The 14,639-nt window shown below is 40.9% G+C and overlaps 1 protein-coding gene across 1 annotated transcript; it reads left to right on the forward strand.

Moving 5' to 3' along the window:
* The first annotated feature begins 4,556 nt into the window (after positions 1-4,556).
* Positions 4,557-9,512, forward strand: HSBP1L1 (heat shock factor binding protein 1 like 1). Its single transcript, XM_060242988.1, has 4 exons — positions 4,557-4,896; positions 6,794-6,860; positions 7,880-7,974; positions 9,210-9,512. The coding sequence occupies exons 1-4, from the start codon at positions 4,852-4,854 to the stop codon at positions 9,213-9,215; spliced, it is 213 nt and encodes a 70-aa protein (XP_060098971.1). The 5' UTR covers positions 4,557-4,851; the 3' UTR covers positions 9,216-9,512.
* The last annotated feature ends 5,127 nt before the right edge of the window (positions 9,513-14,639 follow it).

Raw genomic sequence — 14,639 nt, forward strand, 5'->3', positions numbered from 1 at the left:
TAGTGAAAATGGGTAAAGCATATGTAATGAGATATACAGCCAATATCCCTATTGATTCCCCACTCCTTCACTTGCAGCTGCTGGAATGGTCTTGGGTCAGCCATAGCTCTCACAGGAGTTGTCTTTGAAAGGGCAGCTGCTGTAAAAGCTCTCTCAGCAGGTCCCACTATATTATTTATTAGCACAACTTGAAACTGAGAATAATTTTCATCAAATGATGCATCAGCACAGCATTACACAACACTGTTGCATCACAGAACTGGGGAGCAAAAGGAAATGGTAGAGGGAGAACAGGATAAGGATTGGCCTAAACTTGCCAAACAATGTAATCCTATGTTTAAGCATTTATCTTCTGCCTTGCATAATACTTTTCTGGCAAAAGATAAGGACAATAAAACTGAGAAAGATATAGATATATAAATACACCTAGGCAATATGTCTGCAAAACAATTTAGGGTAAATTCAACTCTATTTTAAATACCTAGAGGTCAAAATATTTGAAATTAAATCCTCAGACACTCTTGGATCTCCTTTTTCCTCCTTTCCTCTGCTTAAGCTTTAATTTGACGGTTGACAGACATCAGCATTTACACATCAGACATCAGACATTAATCTGTAAACTTGGAGTCTGTTGTATGTATGCAGGGCATTTTTTGTAGAAAAAGCCTAGCAGGATTAGGCCACATCCTCTGACACCAACCCAGCTGGAACTGCATTCCTGTGCATTCCTGCTCAAAAAAGCCATGTATGTATGTATGTTGGAAAGAACATGAACAGTGCAATCTTAATAATACTTTCCTGGCAGTAAACTCCACAGAGTACACTTGTGTTGCTCCCATAGCATGGCATTCCAATTTCAAAAATTAATTCTGTTTTTGAAACTTCTTGTCCTGAACAGATTATATCACTTTAACTCTGTGAAAGTATCGGTATCAGAAAGTATCCTTCATTCCTCAGTAACACTACACAATGCTGTATCTGTCAGAGATGAAACCTAGTTTGTGAGTATTAAATAAGCAATATGTTCCTTACTAATGCAGGTAGGTTAATAACAAACTAACACCAAACAGCTGAACATGATCCAGAAAGTGGCATGTATTGTATTTCAACATTATCTGATATAGTCTGATTAGAATACAGCACTTTTTTTTCTATTTCAAATTATAAAGTAGACTACTGTCACTGGATCTGAGAAACATCAGAAGAAAGTTTGTTCTATAAATAGCTTTACATGTTAATCTAAGTAACAAACAACACAGAGGTCATGTATCTCATTTGACATTTATCAAGTATCTTGTTCTATCACACTTGCTTATATATCAGCCCAAGTATAATGAATCAATCTAAACAGCTGTCAAAGACTGAAGATCTCCCTGTTGCCTACCTTGGAATCAGACTTCAGCCACTATCTTCTTCTTCTTGTCTCCATTTCTCAAGGCATATCTGAACAGCAAGGGAACTTCTTGCATGAACTCCAGCACCCATGGTAAGGCAGCTGTGAGATTAATAGTACAGCATGAAACCAGAACTCCTCTGGCAATGTCCTGCTTTCTTCAGCTAGCATCAGTGGCACTGCACATGGTCAACAGCACAAGTTTAAAAATTTAAACTCTTGGCAGGAGTTATTTCATAGAAAAAGAGGGGCCGGAGCTCATTAGCACAATTTATTTGCATGCCTCATTTGTATATGCCACACACCCCTGACATCATTGCAGGGTGTACTCAATTATATCAGCTTAGCATCTACCTTAAAATGCATCTTGAATTATAATATTCATAACCTTATCCTCATCACACTTTTAAAATTACTTTCTCCTATGTGACCACAGTGGCATGAGGACGATTTCCATCTGTCTGCTTTATATGCTTTGGCTATTTCCCCATTTTTGTGAGGAAAAATATTTAAAAGTTTGTCAGATCTTAAGGGTTCAGCCAAATTCTCACAGGGGGGTTGAACAATGGAGCCCAGAAGCAAGTATTTAGGGAGGGTGGAAGAAAGAAAGAGCACAATAAAATTTAGAGGTTCCTGAGCTCTGCTCCTGTGAGATCCTGCCCAAAATGAGGCCTGCTTGGCTAAATGGAAATTTCTAAAAAGTTGTCATCAGATGTCATCCCTCATTCTCTCACAACTCATTTGCCAATCCTTGACCTCTTCCCTTTCCAATATATGGGAAAAGCCATTTGGATAGGGGATTTTATCACTTCTGGGTACAGCCCTTAGCATACTAGTCTACTAAGCATAATACATTTAAAATAATAATATTATTATGAAGAAAATTGGAATCTGGACATTAATTTTATTGACCAGTTTGGGAAAGTAATTCTTTTCTTAGCTCTCTAACTATAATAACTGAAACGCTGTTGATGAATGACAAATCTAAAACAATTGTGAAGATTACTATAAGGACCATACTTATAAAAAAATCAATAATGAATAACTTGAGAATCCTATTCCACAATGTTCCTCCGTTATAAATGCACACATACAGCCCAAGGTAAATATCACCTCTGTTTACCCAAACTTCTGATTATCCAAAATGACTTTTAGATTGCTCCCAGAAAGTTCAAAGAAAGGTGGCTACTGTGTACAGCACTGGTATAACTTGTCTGCCAGCCTCTCTGGCATATTTTCCTCAAGGCGTGGAAGCCATCTGTGTGCTCAAGAGTGACTAGGAACATTTGAGAGACAAACTGTGTGTGTCTTCAGTATGGTTGCCAGGCATGTCTTATTTTTAACAGTGCCTTATTAGGGAATGACAGCACCACAGAATACAATGTCCTGAACTTCCAAACATGATGGCCAGCATCCCAAAACCTGTGAAACTAGCTACATACTTTAAACCATTTTTCCTTGAATAGCAACACCCCTCCCCAGGATAAATAGCAAACTGCTTTTGTAAATGAGAGAACTTTGAGATACCACATGGAATCCAGCAATTCAAAAAAAAGTTATTTTAAAATTTCACTGAATAATAGCACAGACTCCTTGCAGGAGTCCTAGTCCTGATCGCCATCACATTAGATGTCCTCCTACAGCTCTAGGATGTCCCTTATTTTAGTGTTGGTTAATATAAGGCCCCTGATTAGGGATGGGCACCAACCGAACCACGAACCAAAATTCGTGATGAATGTTGCCCTGTTTGTGGATTAGGAGCCAACATCCATGATGGGTCTACCTTCATGGACTTCTACGAATTTTTAAGGCAGTTCATGAGGTTTATGCCAGTTCCTGGCCAAAGCAGAAAGCCTCCAAAACAGCTGAGCAGTTGGGGCTCCCAACTGGTGGAAAGGGATTCATTTTACAGTAAGGTTGCTATTATGTTGTGAACTGTCTTGAGCAGTGGGCCCCAACTTTTTTGGCATCAGGGACCAGTTTCATGGAAGACAATTCTTCCACGGACCGGTGGGGGGGTATGCTGGGGTTTTTGCCACCCCAGGCTGCTCCACTGCTTTGTCCCTGCCCCATATGTGGGTCTTTAAATGTGGGTAGGTGAAGTTCGCTGCTGCGATGCCCCTTCTGCCCACCTGGGACCTGGCAGGTGAAAGAGGTGGTGCTTCGGAGCAAGGCCAAGCTGCCTCTTTCAGCAAAAGGGGTGGTGGGGTTGCTCTGCCTCACTCTGTGGCCTGGTTACTAACAGACCACAGACTGGTACTGGTCCATGGTCCAACGGTTGGGGACCCCTGGTCTTAAGGATTCTGTAGAGCCATGTGGTAAGATATCAATCTGGTTGAATACCCTTTAAAGTTTAAACTGCTCTATGCTGCTTAGCTGTTTAAAGGGGAATATTTGGCAGCCAGTCCTGGGCTTGCTGCCCAATAAAGTCCCTTTAAACTGCTCACCTCTGGGCGGTTCCGCTATTTAAAGGGGGTTTATTGGGTTCAGCTCAAAGCCATTTAAAACCCTTTCTGCTCCCCACAGAAAGCAGCAAGGGTAATGAACCCATACAAAACAATTTGGTTTGCAAACCAACCTTCCAATTGTATAAGTTCATGGTTCAGTCATGAATCACAAACCAAACCACAAAAATGTTCATGTCCATCCCTACCCCTGATACTGCTCTGGAGAACAGGGTGAAATGCCCATCCCACCTCTTATATCTCCAGATGTCCTTCAAGCAATGCTGCGGAGTCTTGTGAACAAAAATTCCACTTTGTGAGCTACTGACATTAAAGTTGTGAGTGAGCAAATTGGCTACAGCATCAGTTAGTTTGCTCTGGGGCCATCCTTCCTGAGCTAAGACAAAAATATGTGAACCGGAGGCTAAAAAACTGAAGATACTTTCCAGCCCAGAGCTGACAACTCGAACAGCTGAGCACTTTCCTACAGTGTTGCTCAATGCTGCTGGAAATGCATTCCGCAGCCGAATCATGGCTCCTTTTTTATTTAATGGTACGTCGGCAGGGTTCCTCTCTTGGAAGGCAGATGCCCGGGTCGAATCCGAGGCACAAACGAAACTCTCACGATGTTACTTCGAAATTTCGCTTAACGCACGTGGGGAGATCCTACCCAGTTTTTCTGCTCAGAGCTGGCAGCAGACCAGTCTGTCAGGCTACTTGACACGACTCGCGAGGGAAGAGAGCGAGCAAGCGAGAGCGCCTCGCCCGCCACAAGCCCCTCCCCAGCGGAAGAGGGCGTCACCCGGCCTGGCACTGCAGGCGCCTGTGCTGCTGGGACGTCCCTCCTGCCGCCATAGGCGGGGCTTCCCTTGTCACCTATGCTCTTGGCGCCGCTGGAAGGCGGCACGGAAGGAAGGAGGTCACGTTGCCGTTTGGGGCGGCGCCAGTTGGCAGAGGGAAAACACTGGAGCGGGCGGCCGGGCGCTGTGCTGAAGAGCAGCAGGCGGGCGGGAGATGGCGGACAACGACCCCCAAAGCGCCAGGGACCTCTCTCAGTTTGTGAGTGCGGGGAGGCTGACGGGCGCTACCCCCTGCGCTGCCTGGTTTGCGCTTCGCGGAGGGCGCGTGCATCGAGGGGGCGATTCACAAAGCAGTGGCGCGGCCGAAATTCCTGAGCCGGGGGGAGTAGAGGCTTCAGTGGCCGCAGCCAGCCGCTCGCCTGTTAAAAAGCGAACAACGCCGTTTGCGCACCGGGCTGCAAATAAGACGTGGTGGACCTAACAGCTTTCTGAGTGGAAAGATGAACACATCTAAGGATGGAGGAAAAGCTTACGTTTGTTTGCCTGTCGGGCTCTGGAGCTTTAACGAGTCCCACCCAATGTTCCCTCTAAGCTGTAGAGTCTTGTGAGCAAAAATTCTACTTTGTGAGCCACTGCCTGGCATTAAAGTTGTGAGCTACTGCATATATTAGTGTGCTCTGGGGTCATCCTTCCTGAACCAAGGCAAAAATGTGTGAGCTGGAAGCTAAAAATGTGTGAGCTAGCTCATGCTAACTCAGTTTTGAGGGAACACTGGTCCCACTAGGCAAAAACTAGAGTGCTGAGCAGTGATGAACCTGCATGTTTGCCTTTCAGGTGGCTGAGGGCAAAGGGTGGGGAGCTTCCTTAAAAACGAGTCTCTCCCCTCCCTCTTAACAGTTGTCCCTCAGAAATATTCCATTACATTTAACAGGATGCTAGTTGTTTTGCCTTCTTCAGCTTTGCACCATTCACCAAAAAAACAACAACAAACAGCTGGTTTCTTGCTGGATGCTAGTCAAATAAGGCAGTCTACTTCTAATTCCTATAAGTCTTCTTACAATAAATTACAAAGAGCATCAGATAAGAATGTGTTCTAAAATAGTTTGTGTTTATTAATCTCCAACATTATTTCATTATTACAACCATTTAATTTCTTCCCTTTTAAGGATTATGAATAGATCATAAAAAATGGCACACATACAAGGGATTTTTTTTTTTGCTGCAGTTGTTCTCATATGAATTCTACTTATCTTAACATGAAGACTAAACATACTCCAGTGATGTTAAAAAGTTTTAATTTGTAAAAGTGTGTACATTATAATAAAAATGTTTGGAAATTTGAACATGACCCCCGTAAATATTTTAAATAAATCAATTTCAGTGTTCCAAATTTTTGCATGAGGCAATTCGTTAATTTTGCATAATAACAATGAATAATACTTACAAAATTTCATCTCTTGAGAGTTACTGCTGGTAGTGCTATGGAGGTAATTTGTCTATCCTTAAGTTTTATGGTTATCTTGAAATTATACCTTAACATGTCAAAATAGTTTGTGTACCCATCATTTTCAAAATCTCTTAAAAGAAGCACACCCAACTCAAGACGTAAGTGGATTATGGACAATACATTTAAGGTTTGTTTGTTTTTTAAGATATATATCATTTAGCACATTATAGATGTTCATTTGGCATCCAACTATATGCAAACTGATCATTTACAACTTGGCAAAATTTGATTGTACAAAACATGTTAGGCTGCTCAATATCCCCATAAAAGTTATCAAGAGGTGATATACCAGCTACTTGTGAAGGACATACCTGTGAAGACTTTCTCAGTCTAGTGCTAGATATGTCATTTCTCCAAATGTTTTGCGACTTTGGGTATTTTTGGAAAATAAAAGTGTTTTATTCTTAGGTAGTCTGGAGTTTCTGCTTCCCTTCATATATTACAGTTTGAAACAAAACTCTACAACTGTGTATTATTTGCTATGAAGAAAATAGCTTCCTATAACCAGCATTAGAAAAACTACTTGTTCCAGTGTGATGAAACAAAGTACATGCACTTCTATATGCCATTTTATTATTACAACAAATTGATGGATTTTTTTCCCAACATAATGATATCATTTGCTAATAATCTTTCAATTTTTTTCCAGGCAGAAAATCTACTACAGCAGGTGCATGATAATGTTCAAGTGTTGGCTGACAAATTAGCGCTACGAAATATCCTTTTCAGTTATCTCTGTACAACAGAGTAGTGCAAATCTTGCAGTGTTAATTACAGTTAAGCCATTTGTAAAGAACATTTGACTAATAATTACCATAATCATTTAAAAAGTATCCATTCTGAAAGGTCTTATACATAATCATCCACTTAGGCAAAGTCATGCTAATTTTAAAAACAAATAGCAATAAAGTATGCAAAGCTCATGTGTTCTACTAATATGATGCAGCAAAAAACTGATGAACAATGTACCTCAAGTCTGAAGATTTCTTAAGGCATCTTACAATCTCATGACTAAATGTTACATATTACAGCCACACAGGGCTTTTTTTGTAGCAGGAACTCCTTTGCATATTAGTCCACACACCTCAGTAGCCAATCCTTCAAGAGCTTACAGGGCTCTTAGTACAGGGCCTACTGTAAGCTCCAGGAGAATTGGCTACATTAGGGATGTGTAGCGTAATATGCAAAGGAGTTCCTGTTACAAATAAAGCCCTGCAGCCACGTCTATGTCAAAGTGGTACATAATCGCTAAGAACATTTACTTACACATGAAATAAATAGTTTGTATGCTCTCCGCATATAATTGATGAGGTCCTGAAAAGTACTTGGGAGAAGTTTAGACATAAATATAACTGTATTAAAATTCTACTTCATCAGTTCCACAGTACTGAAAATTGGTGTCTCAAGTTAAATATTATTTTGCAACATTAAGGAAATACAAGTTGGTAACAATATACCTTCTGTGCAACACTGTTATTTCAGATCACACACTTGACTTGCTTCTTAAGAGGATCTAGTAAACTATCATTTTATACTATTTTAATTATTTGAAATGAGCAATCCAGCCCATTTTTTTTCAGTACAAGTCAATTTATGATTGCTGAATCGTCAGTTTACATGAAAACATTGAGAATTAGAACATTCCTGATGAAAGCAACAGACCTCTTCCCCTTTTTACATTATTATATTTATTTTATAAAGACATAGAATACTATAATGCTCTTTAACCTTTTACTGGAAGACATGGGTGAGCGTATAGATGATCTTGAAAAACACGTTAATGGACTCTTGGCACAAGCTGGTGTAGAAAATGCCAGTGAAGAACTAAGGGTAAGAATCTTGCTTTGTAAAAATTGTTGCTATTATAGTTACTCAAAAGGAAGATGACCCAAAATATAAGAGCACTCCCTTTAAAAGATGCAATACATAGAAACAGATAATGTTGAACTTAAAATGACACCCCCAAGAGTGAGGCAAAGGTGTCCTCCAACCAGTGTGTATCTTCCCAGCCTTCCAACCCAAGCTTTGGAGGGCTCTCTTGCCAACAGCAGCCAGGATTGCCTTGGCAATTCTACTGGCCCAGTTGATTCAGAGTCAGAAAGCATCTTCCCCAGCTAAAGGAGACTGGCCTTTCTCTCTCTCTGCGTTTCCTGGCCAAGCCAGAAAACATTAAGAAAAGTGCATCAGTAGCATTTCCAGCCTGTGAGACCAAGCTGAATGCCCATTTGTCTCTCTGCAATTGCAGCATATTTGTATCCAAATTTAAGGTGATTATTTCTTTTTAAAAGCTCCTGAAAAGTTTAAAAATCTTGTATTCAATTAAATACAGAAATAATCTTTATATTTAGATAAAAATATTAGGAGCACTAGAATAAAGGCCAGTTGAGGAAGAGGAGGGAAAGCTTCCTGACCTTTCCATGGCATTGTATTTTTTAGTATAAAACTAATAGCATAGCCCACTGAAGCCAGTCAGTTCTTTTTATTAGCATGTACCAAAATATTATATAACTGAGCAAGCTTGCAAGCTCCTCAGAACTCTTAAGAAAAAAAAGAGGAAGGGAAGAAACTTCAGGACATGAAGTAGAAGCTTATAATCTGCAGTTTGAAGAAATGTAAACCTGCAATACATACTACATTCTGGATATGCAATGCAATTATTTGCATGCTTATCTGGAAGTCATTCCAAATGAGTATAATGAGGGGTGTATTCAACCCAAACCCCATTTATTTACTGGACATCCCATCCTGTTGATCATATTGATGTACACTTATCAGTGAGAAGGGCAGATTATAAAATAAATAAATGATGTTGTGTACAAAAGCTCCTGCCCCATTGAGAATATAAAAGCCATCAGTTAGTATATGACTGACTGAAAGACAAGCTGGCCTGTTTGTAGAGCAAGGACAGCATGCTTATTAATGAAAATGTGGCTCTGTTTTTCCTATTTGTACTATCATTCAACTGAATGTTAAAGTATGCCCTATGAAAACATATGTAGATGCTGAAGTGGTACTTGGTTTTTCTTTCCCAATATTAATTCAGTTCCATTACTGTTTTGGCACAGCCCTGAAGACATCAAGACGACGGGAAAAAATCATGTACTATTCAAACTTGCAGTCTGTAAATAGCTTCTTCAATTATACAGAATTTAATACAGTCAATTTTATTTTTAAAACTGTCTGTGATGAATAAGCTACCTTTGTACACAGTAGTAGCTGCAGTAGAAAAAGCTATGAACATCTGCAGAGGTTATTCTTGCACTAAAGGAAAAATTCTTATTCCAACAAGTTTTCTCAAGATTTAAAACTAGGTTTCAATTCCAAGCAGACTCTTTAATTATAGTGTGAATAAACTTACAATCCTTGTTCGTTTGCTGTTTCTATAGTATTTTATCCATCAGCACAGCATGAGCACATTAAGCTGCCTTGTGCCAAGTAAAACCATTGATTTATCACACTCTGCTGTCTACTCTGACTGGCAGCAGCTTTTGGGGAGCTCAGTCTTTCACATCATTGCGTACCCAATTATTTTAATTGGAGCTGTTAGGGACTGAACCTGGGACCTTCGGTATGCAAAGCAAGTTCTTCATTACTAAGCCACAGAAAAGTTTGCACTCCTTTAGGCTTTCCACAGTAGTTTATTAGCTACTAATTAGCTAATATAATTCCTGTATTAAGTTGTGTGTTCTGAACCCTGTCCCACAGCACACAAATGGTGCAATTCTTAAGACACCATTGGTTGTTTCTGCCACAAAACTTCATGGATGCATTTACTAAAGCGCAAGTAATAAGAGGTTTGTTTCATGTCAAAAGATGTACCCCCTGCTTTTAAAAAAAGCAGGTAATAGAAATGACAGAAGAGAAACAGAACTGCATAAGAATAAGGTAAATATGATAATTTGTAACCAACCTTTTATTATGCTAATAATACTGTACATATTAGCATATAAAAGAGGGAATGCTTATTAAATTTGCTGATATTAAATTGGGAGGGATTAGAAACACAGTAGAAGACAGAAACAGGATGACCTTGACAGGCTGGAAAACTGGGCTAAAAATCAATAAAATGAATTTTAACAGGGATAAATATAAAGTTCTGCATTTAGGTAGGAAAAATCCAATGCATGGTTATAGGATGGGGGAGACTTGTCTTAGCAGTAGTATGTGCGAAAAGGATCTAGGAGTCTTAGTGGATCATACGCTGAACATGAGTCAACAATGTGATGCAGTGGCTAAAAAGGCAGATGCAATTTTGGGCTGTATCAAAAGAAGTATAGTGTCTAGATCACATGATGTGATGGTATCGCTTTATTCTGCTCTGGTAAGACCTCACCTGGAGTATTGTGTTCAGTTTTGGGCGCCACATTTTAAGAAGGATATGGACAAGCTGGAACGGGTCCAGAGGAGGGCAACAAAGGTGGTGAGGGGTCTGGAGACCAAGTCCTATGAGGAAAGGTTGAAGGAGCTGGGGATGTTTAGCCTGAAGAGGAGGCGGCTGAGAGGTGATATGATCACCATCTTCAAGTACTTGAAGGGCTGTCATATAGAGGATGGTGTGGAATTGTTTTTTGTAGCCCCGGAAGGTAGGACCAGAACCAGTGGGTTGAAATTAAATCAAAAGAGTTTCTGGCTCAACATTAGGAAGAACTTCCTGACTGTTAGAGCGATTCCTCAGTGGAACAGGTTTTCTTGGGAGGTGATGGGCTCTCCTTCTTTGGAGGTTTTGAAACAGAGGCTAGATGGCCATCTGACAGCAATGAAGATCCTGTGAATTTAGAGGGAGGTGTTTGTGAGTTTCCTGCATTGTGCAGGGGGTTGGACTAGATGACCCTGGAGGTCCCTTCCAACTCTATGATTCTATGTACTACTGTGACTTCATAAAATGAAAAGCAGCTGGTTTTTAGAATTACAGGAACTAAACTGTGCTTCTGTATGATAATACAGAATCCTAAATTACTTTTTAAATATCTCAGGAAGGTGTGCTTATTTGGTTTCTTTAGTCAATTGGCAGTTCAATAGAGTGCTTCATTAAACCCTTCTTGTGAAAGACATTTTTTTTTAAATGACATTGTGCTTACAGGTACTGAACTATTTCTCAAAGAGCCAGAACAAACTTAGCAAAGATATGAAGCCAGGTTAGAATCTTTGGGGAAAGTGTTGAACTAATTATCTGAATTTAACATGGTACTAAAGGAGGACTAAATCAAAAAAAATTGTAATATTAACTTGAAAAAAAGCAGTTATAACTTCTCAGTTATTTCAAAAAGCAACTGCTTTAAAACTTATATTAATGATGCAATTCTTTAAAAGGATATAGAGCAGGGTTTCCCAAACTTTTCTTTCTCATGGCCAGGTTATTTTTACACTTCTCCTTCATGGCCCACTAAAATTTTGGGTGTGGAGCCAGGAGACTTTGGGGGTGGAGCCGGGAGACAGGAATTATGTCATTTCCTGTGGTATCAAGGACCAAGTGATGTCACTTCCGGGGCACACTGAACCAAAACTCCACCTTTTCCTGTGATGTCACTTCCAGGGCACTCCCCCAAACCTGCCTCTTCTTCGGAAGTAAATTCATTTTCAGAAAAATCTCTCTGAAACTCATGCTGAGCCAAAATGGGGGTGGAAAGTGGGCGGTCCTCTTTTCACCCCCACACCTGCATGCACCTATCTGTTTGTGTATTCTTCTCCAGCTTGCAAGCACTCCTAATGTCCATGTTCAATTGCCTGCACCACCTACACATCCCTTCCTCAACAGCACTGGCCAGTGTATGCAATTGGGAGTGCTGTTGCCATTGCCATCAAGAAAGCCAGCACTGTGTACCACCCAAACTGGGCCCTGGCAGCTGCTCTACCTCAAAATATGCTGACACATCTAGTAGGCCCTTCCTTCAGCTGCTACTACTGGAACCCTGCCTCAAGCTACAACCAAGCTTGCTTGGTTTCAAGAAAATATTTCGACAGCTATTTTTCATACTTTTATTTGGTTTAAACATGGGAAAATTGCTGTGAAAGGTAGCAGAGAATTGTATTGCAATTAATGAATTGATTTCAAGTTATATGAAGTTCATATAAGCTTTTCTGCAGTTACCCCAAAAAGGATATTTATGAGGGACTTGCAGTTTTTTACTGGCTGTGTTTCCCATGCCTTTAAAAACAACCTGTTGTGCAGATATTTAGCCAGTGAACTACTTTCATCCTTTTTAATATCTACAGGAGGAGTTTAATTTTGGGGTCAAGACAGCTGTTAAAAGCAGGACCAGTAAAATGGTGCCAAGTGCATAGTACCATCTCTTCCAGTGCTGTTGAGATATATCACACAGAAATCTCATAGAAGGCCACCTGGCTACAACTGGGGGTGCCAACTTTTCATTGGCAGAGCTCCTAGGTCTGCAGCAACAGTATGATGAACAGAAAAGTTTCATCCAGTAAAAATGGAAGGAAAGAAAGAAAGGAAAAGAATGAAATGGAAGGAAAGGAAAGGAAAGGAAAAGAAAGACATGGAAAGAGAAAACATAAACATAAGAGGAGCCATGTTGGATCAGGCCAGTGGACTATTCAAAATTCTCTCATACAATGCCCCAAAAGCACCAGAATGTCCACCAGTGGGGCCAGGGCACTAGAAGCCCTCCTACTGTTGCTTCCCTCCCTCCCAGCACCAAGAATACAGACAGAGCATCACTTGAAGTGAAAAAGGGGGGGGGGGGGCAAAGAAAAAAAAGTGTTCCTCACCATCAGATGACCCCAGCCAGCAAAAATTCTGCCCAGGGGTCGTTTGGTAAAAAAAATAGCTACTGGAATGCCCTCTCCCCGCCCCTCTAGGCTGAAAAAAAACATACACACCCTTCTTTGCCGCCCAGGCCTCCCAGGGAAATCTCTCCAAAAGAACAAACTGCAAGGCACATGAAAGCTCATACCTTGAAGAACACTTCATGGGTCTAAAGTGCCAGTGGATGCTAGCTTTTCTCTCAAACACTGGGAGTGGGGGAGAAGGAAGAAGAGGCAGTCCAGCTCCTCTCTCCACAACACAGAGATGGGGTGGGGCTAGCTTTGCTGGAGGCGGGGCTAGCTTTGGTTTTTCTTGTGAACCGGTAGGCTTCCATGGCCCAGTACCGGGTCATGACCCTGCAAATGGGAAACACTGACATAGAGAATAAAATAGATATAATTAGGGCACAGTATTGTGATTCAAATTCTGTTACCAACTGAAGACTGCATTGATTTTCAGAGGCGTAGAGAGAAATAAAATACAGAAACTAAACCAACAGAATATTTGTACCTTACAAGGAATGATGCGAAGGAATCAAAACATCTTAAGCTCTTTCAGCACATCTCAACATACTGGTATTAAGGGGTTTTTTTTAAGTCAGTGTGACTTGCTACTAAACATATTGAGCAACATTTAACAGACTAATTCTGCAGTCACTGTGCCCAACCAAGAGCAGGGTGGAGTCCACTGGAATCTAGGGTAATTATACCCTACCTCCTCCACATTGCTTCCATTTCAGGTACAGCGCTGCTTTGCAGATTGAATGTTGCAGTTGTGGTGTACACTACACCCTTCCCACCTTGAATCACAACATAATCTGCTCTTTCCCCAGACTGTTCACATGCAGCACCAATTCTATCAAGAGTAGACTATGTGAGAACATGGGGAAAGACTGGATCGAAATTACCCCCGACTGTGCAAAATGGAACACTAACATGAAACATATCCTGCAGAGCAACAATGTAATCAACATGAAGGCACCATGAAAGGGGGAAAGAAACACAGTACATGTTCCCCTATACAGAATATTAGGGGATCCAAGTGCCCCTCACTTATAGCAACTATAAGTGCACCACAGTCTGAATCTTCAACCTAAGTGGAACCGGAAAACTTCAGATTTTTTATATTAGGAGTATGGGAAATGCACTCATCCAAGAACTTCTGACCCAAGGTGCACTTTTCATTCATATTCTAACACCCCTGGTCAGTTACACCAGCTTATTGCAGACTAAAATTGTCAGTGTAAGGCAGCTGAGGTACCCTGATCTTGCTACACCAATCAGAATCCACTGTACAGCCTACCAATGACTGGCAGGGTCCAAAAGTCTGGACTAATGACAAAAACTCCAAGATGTAGCTAAGAGTGAATCTTCCCCATTCGCCCCAAGAGGAACCAAGATCAGTAAGAAAGGTTCCCTGAGCCCTCTTGAGTTCTATAGATGGCTTCTACCCAACCATCTGTCAATCTTCATCAATCCTTCTATACTAGTTCTCCTGACAGCAAGATCTCCCTCCTTAGATGTCCTCCTTTCTGTTTCCTTGTCTTTTAAGTTGCCAGCCCCACAACAAAGACTGGCCTACCTTAACATGCCAACTGCTTTGCACTGCATTCCAGTCAGGGACGCCATTGCATTATTCCATCATCCTTTCCTGTTTACTCCATTGAAATAGGTTCCATTTTTGAGTAGCCCTATCACCCATCTCTGTTTGCTGAGTTGGCTTTCTCTAG

The sequence above is a fragment of the Heteronotia binoei genome, chromosome 7 (genome assembly GCF_032191835.1).
Source record: "Heteronotia binoei isolate CCM8104 ecotype False Entrance Well chromosome 7, APGP_CSIRO_Hbin_v1, whole genome shotgun sequence".
Classification (NCBI taxonomy): Eukaryota; Metazoa; Chordata; class Lepidosauria; order Squamata; family Gekkonidae; genus Heteronotia; species Heteronotia binoei.

Coding starts and splice junctions, on each gene's coding strand:
- HSBP1L1 (XM_060242988.1), top strand. CDS start 4,852: ATGGCGGACAACGACCCCCAAAGCGCCAGGGACCTCTCTCAGTTT. Junction 4,897..6,793: donor CCAGGGACCTCTCTCAGTTT/GTGAGTGCGGGG, acceptor ATTTTTTTCCAG/GCAGAAAATCTACTACAGCA. Junction 6,861..7,879: donor TGACAAATTAGCGCTACGAA/ATATCCTTTTCA, acceptor TTAACCTTTTAC/TGGAAGACATGGGTGAGCGT.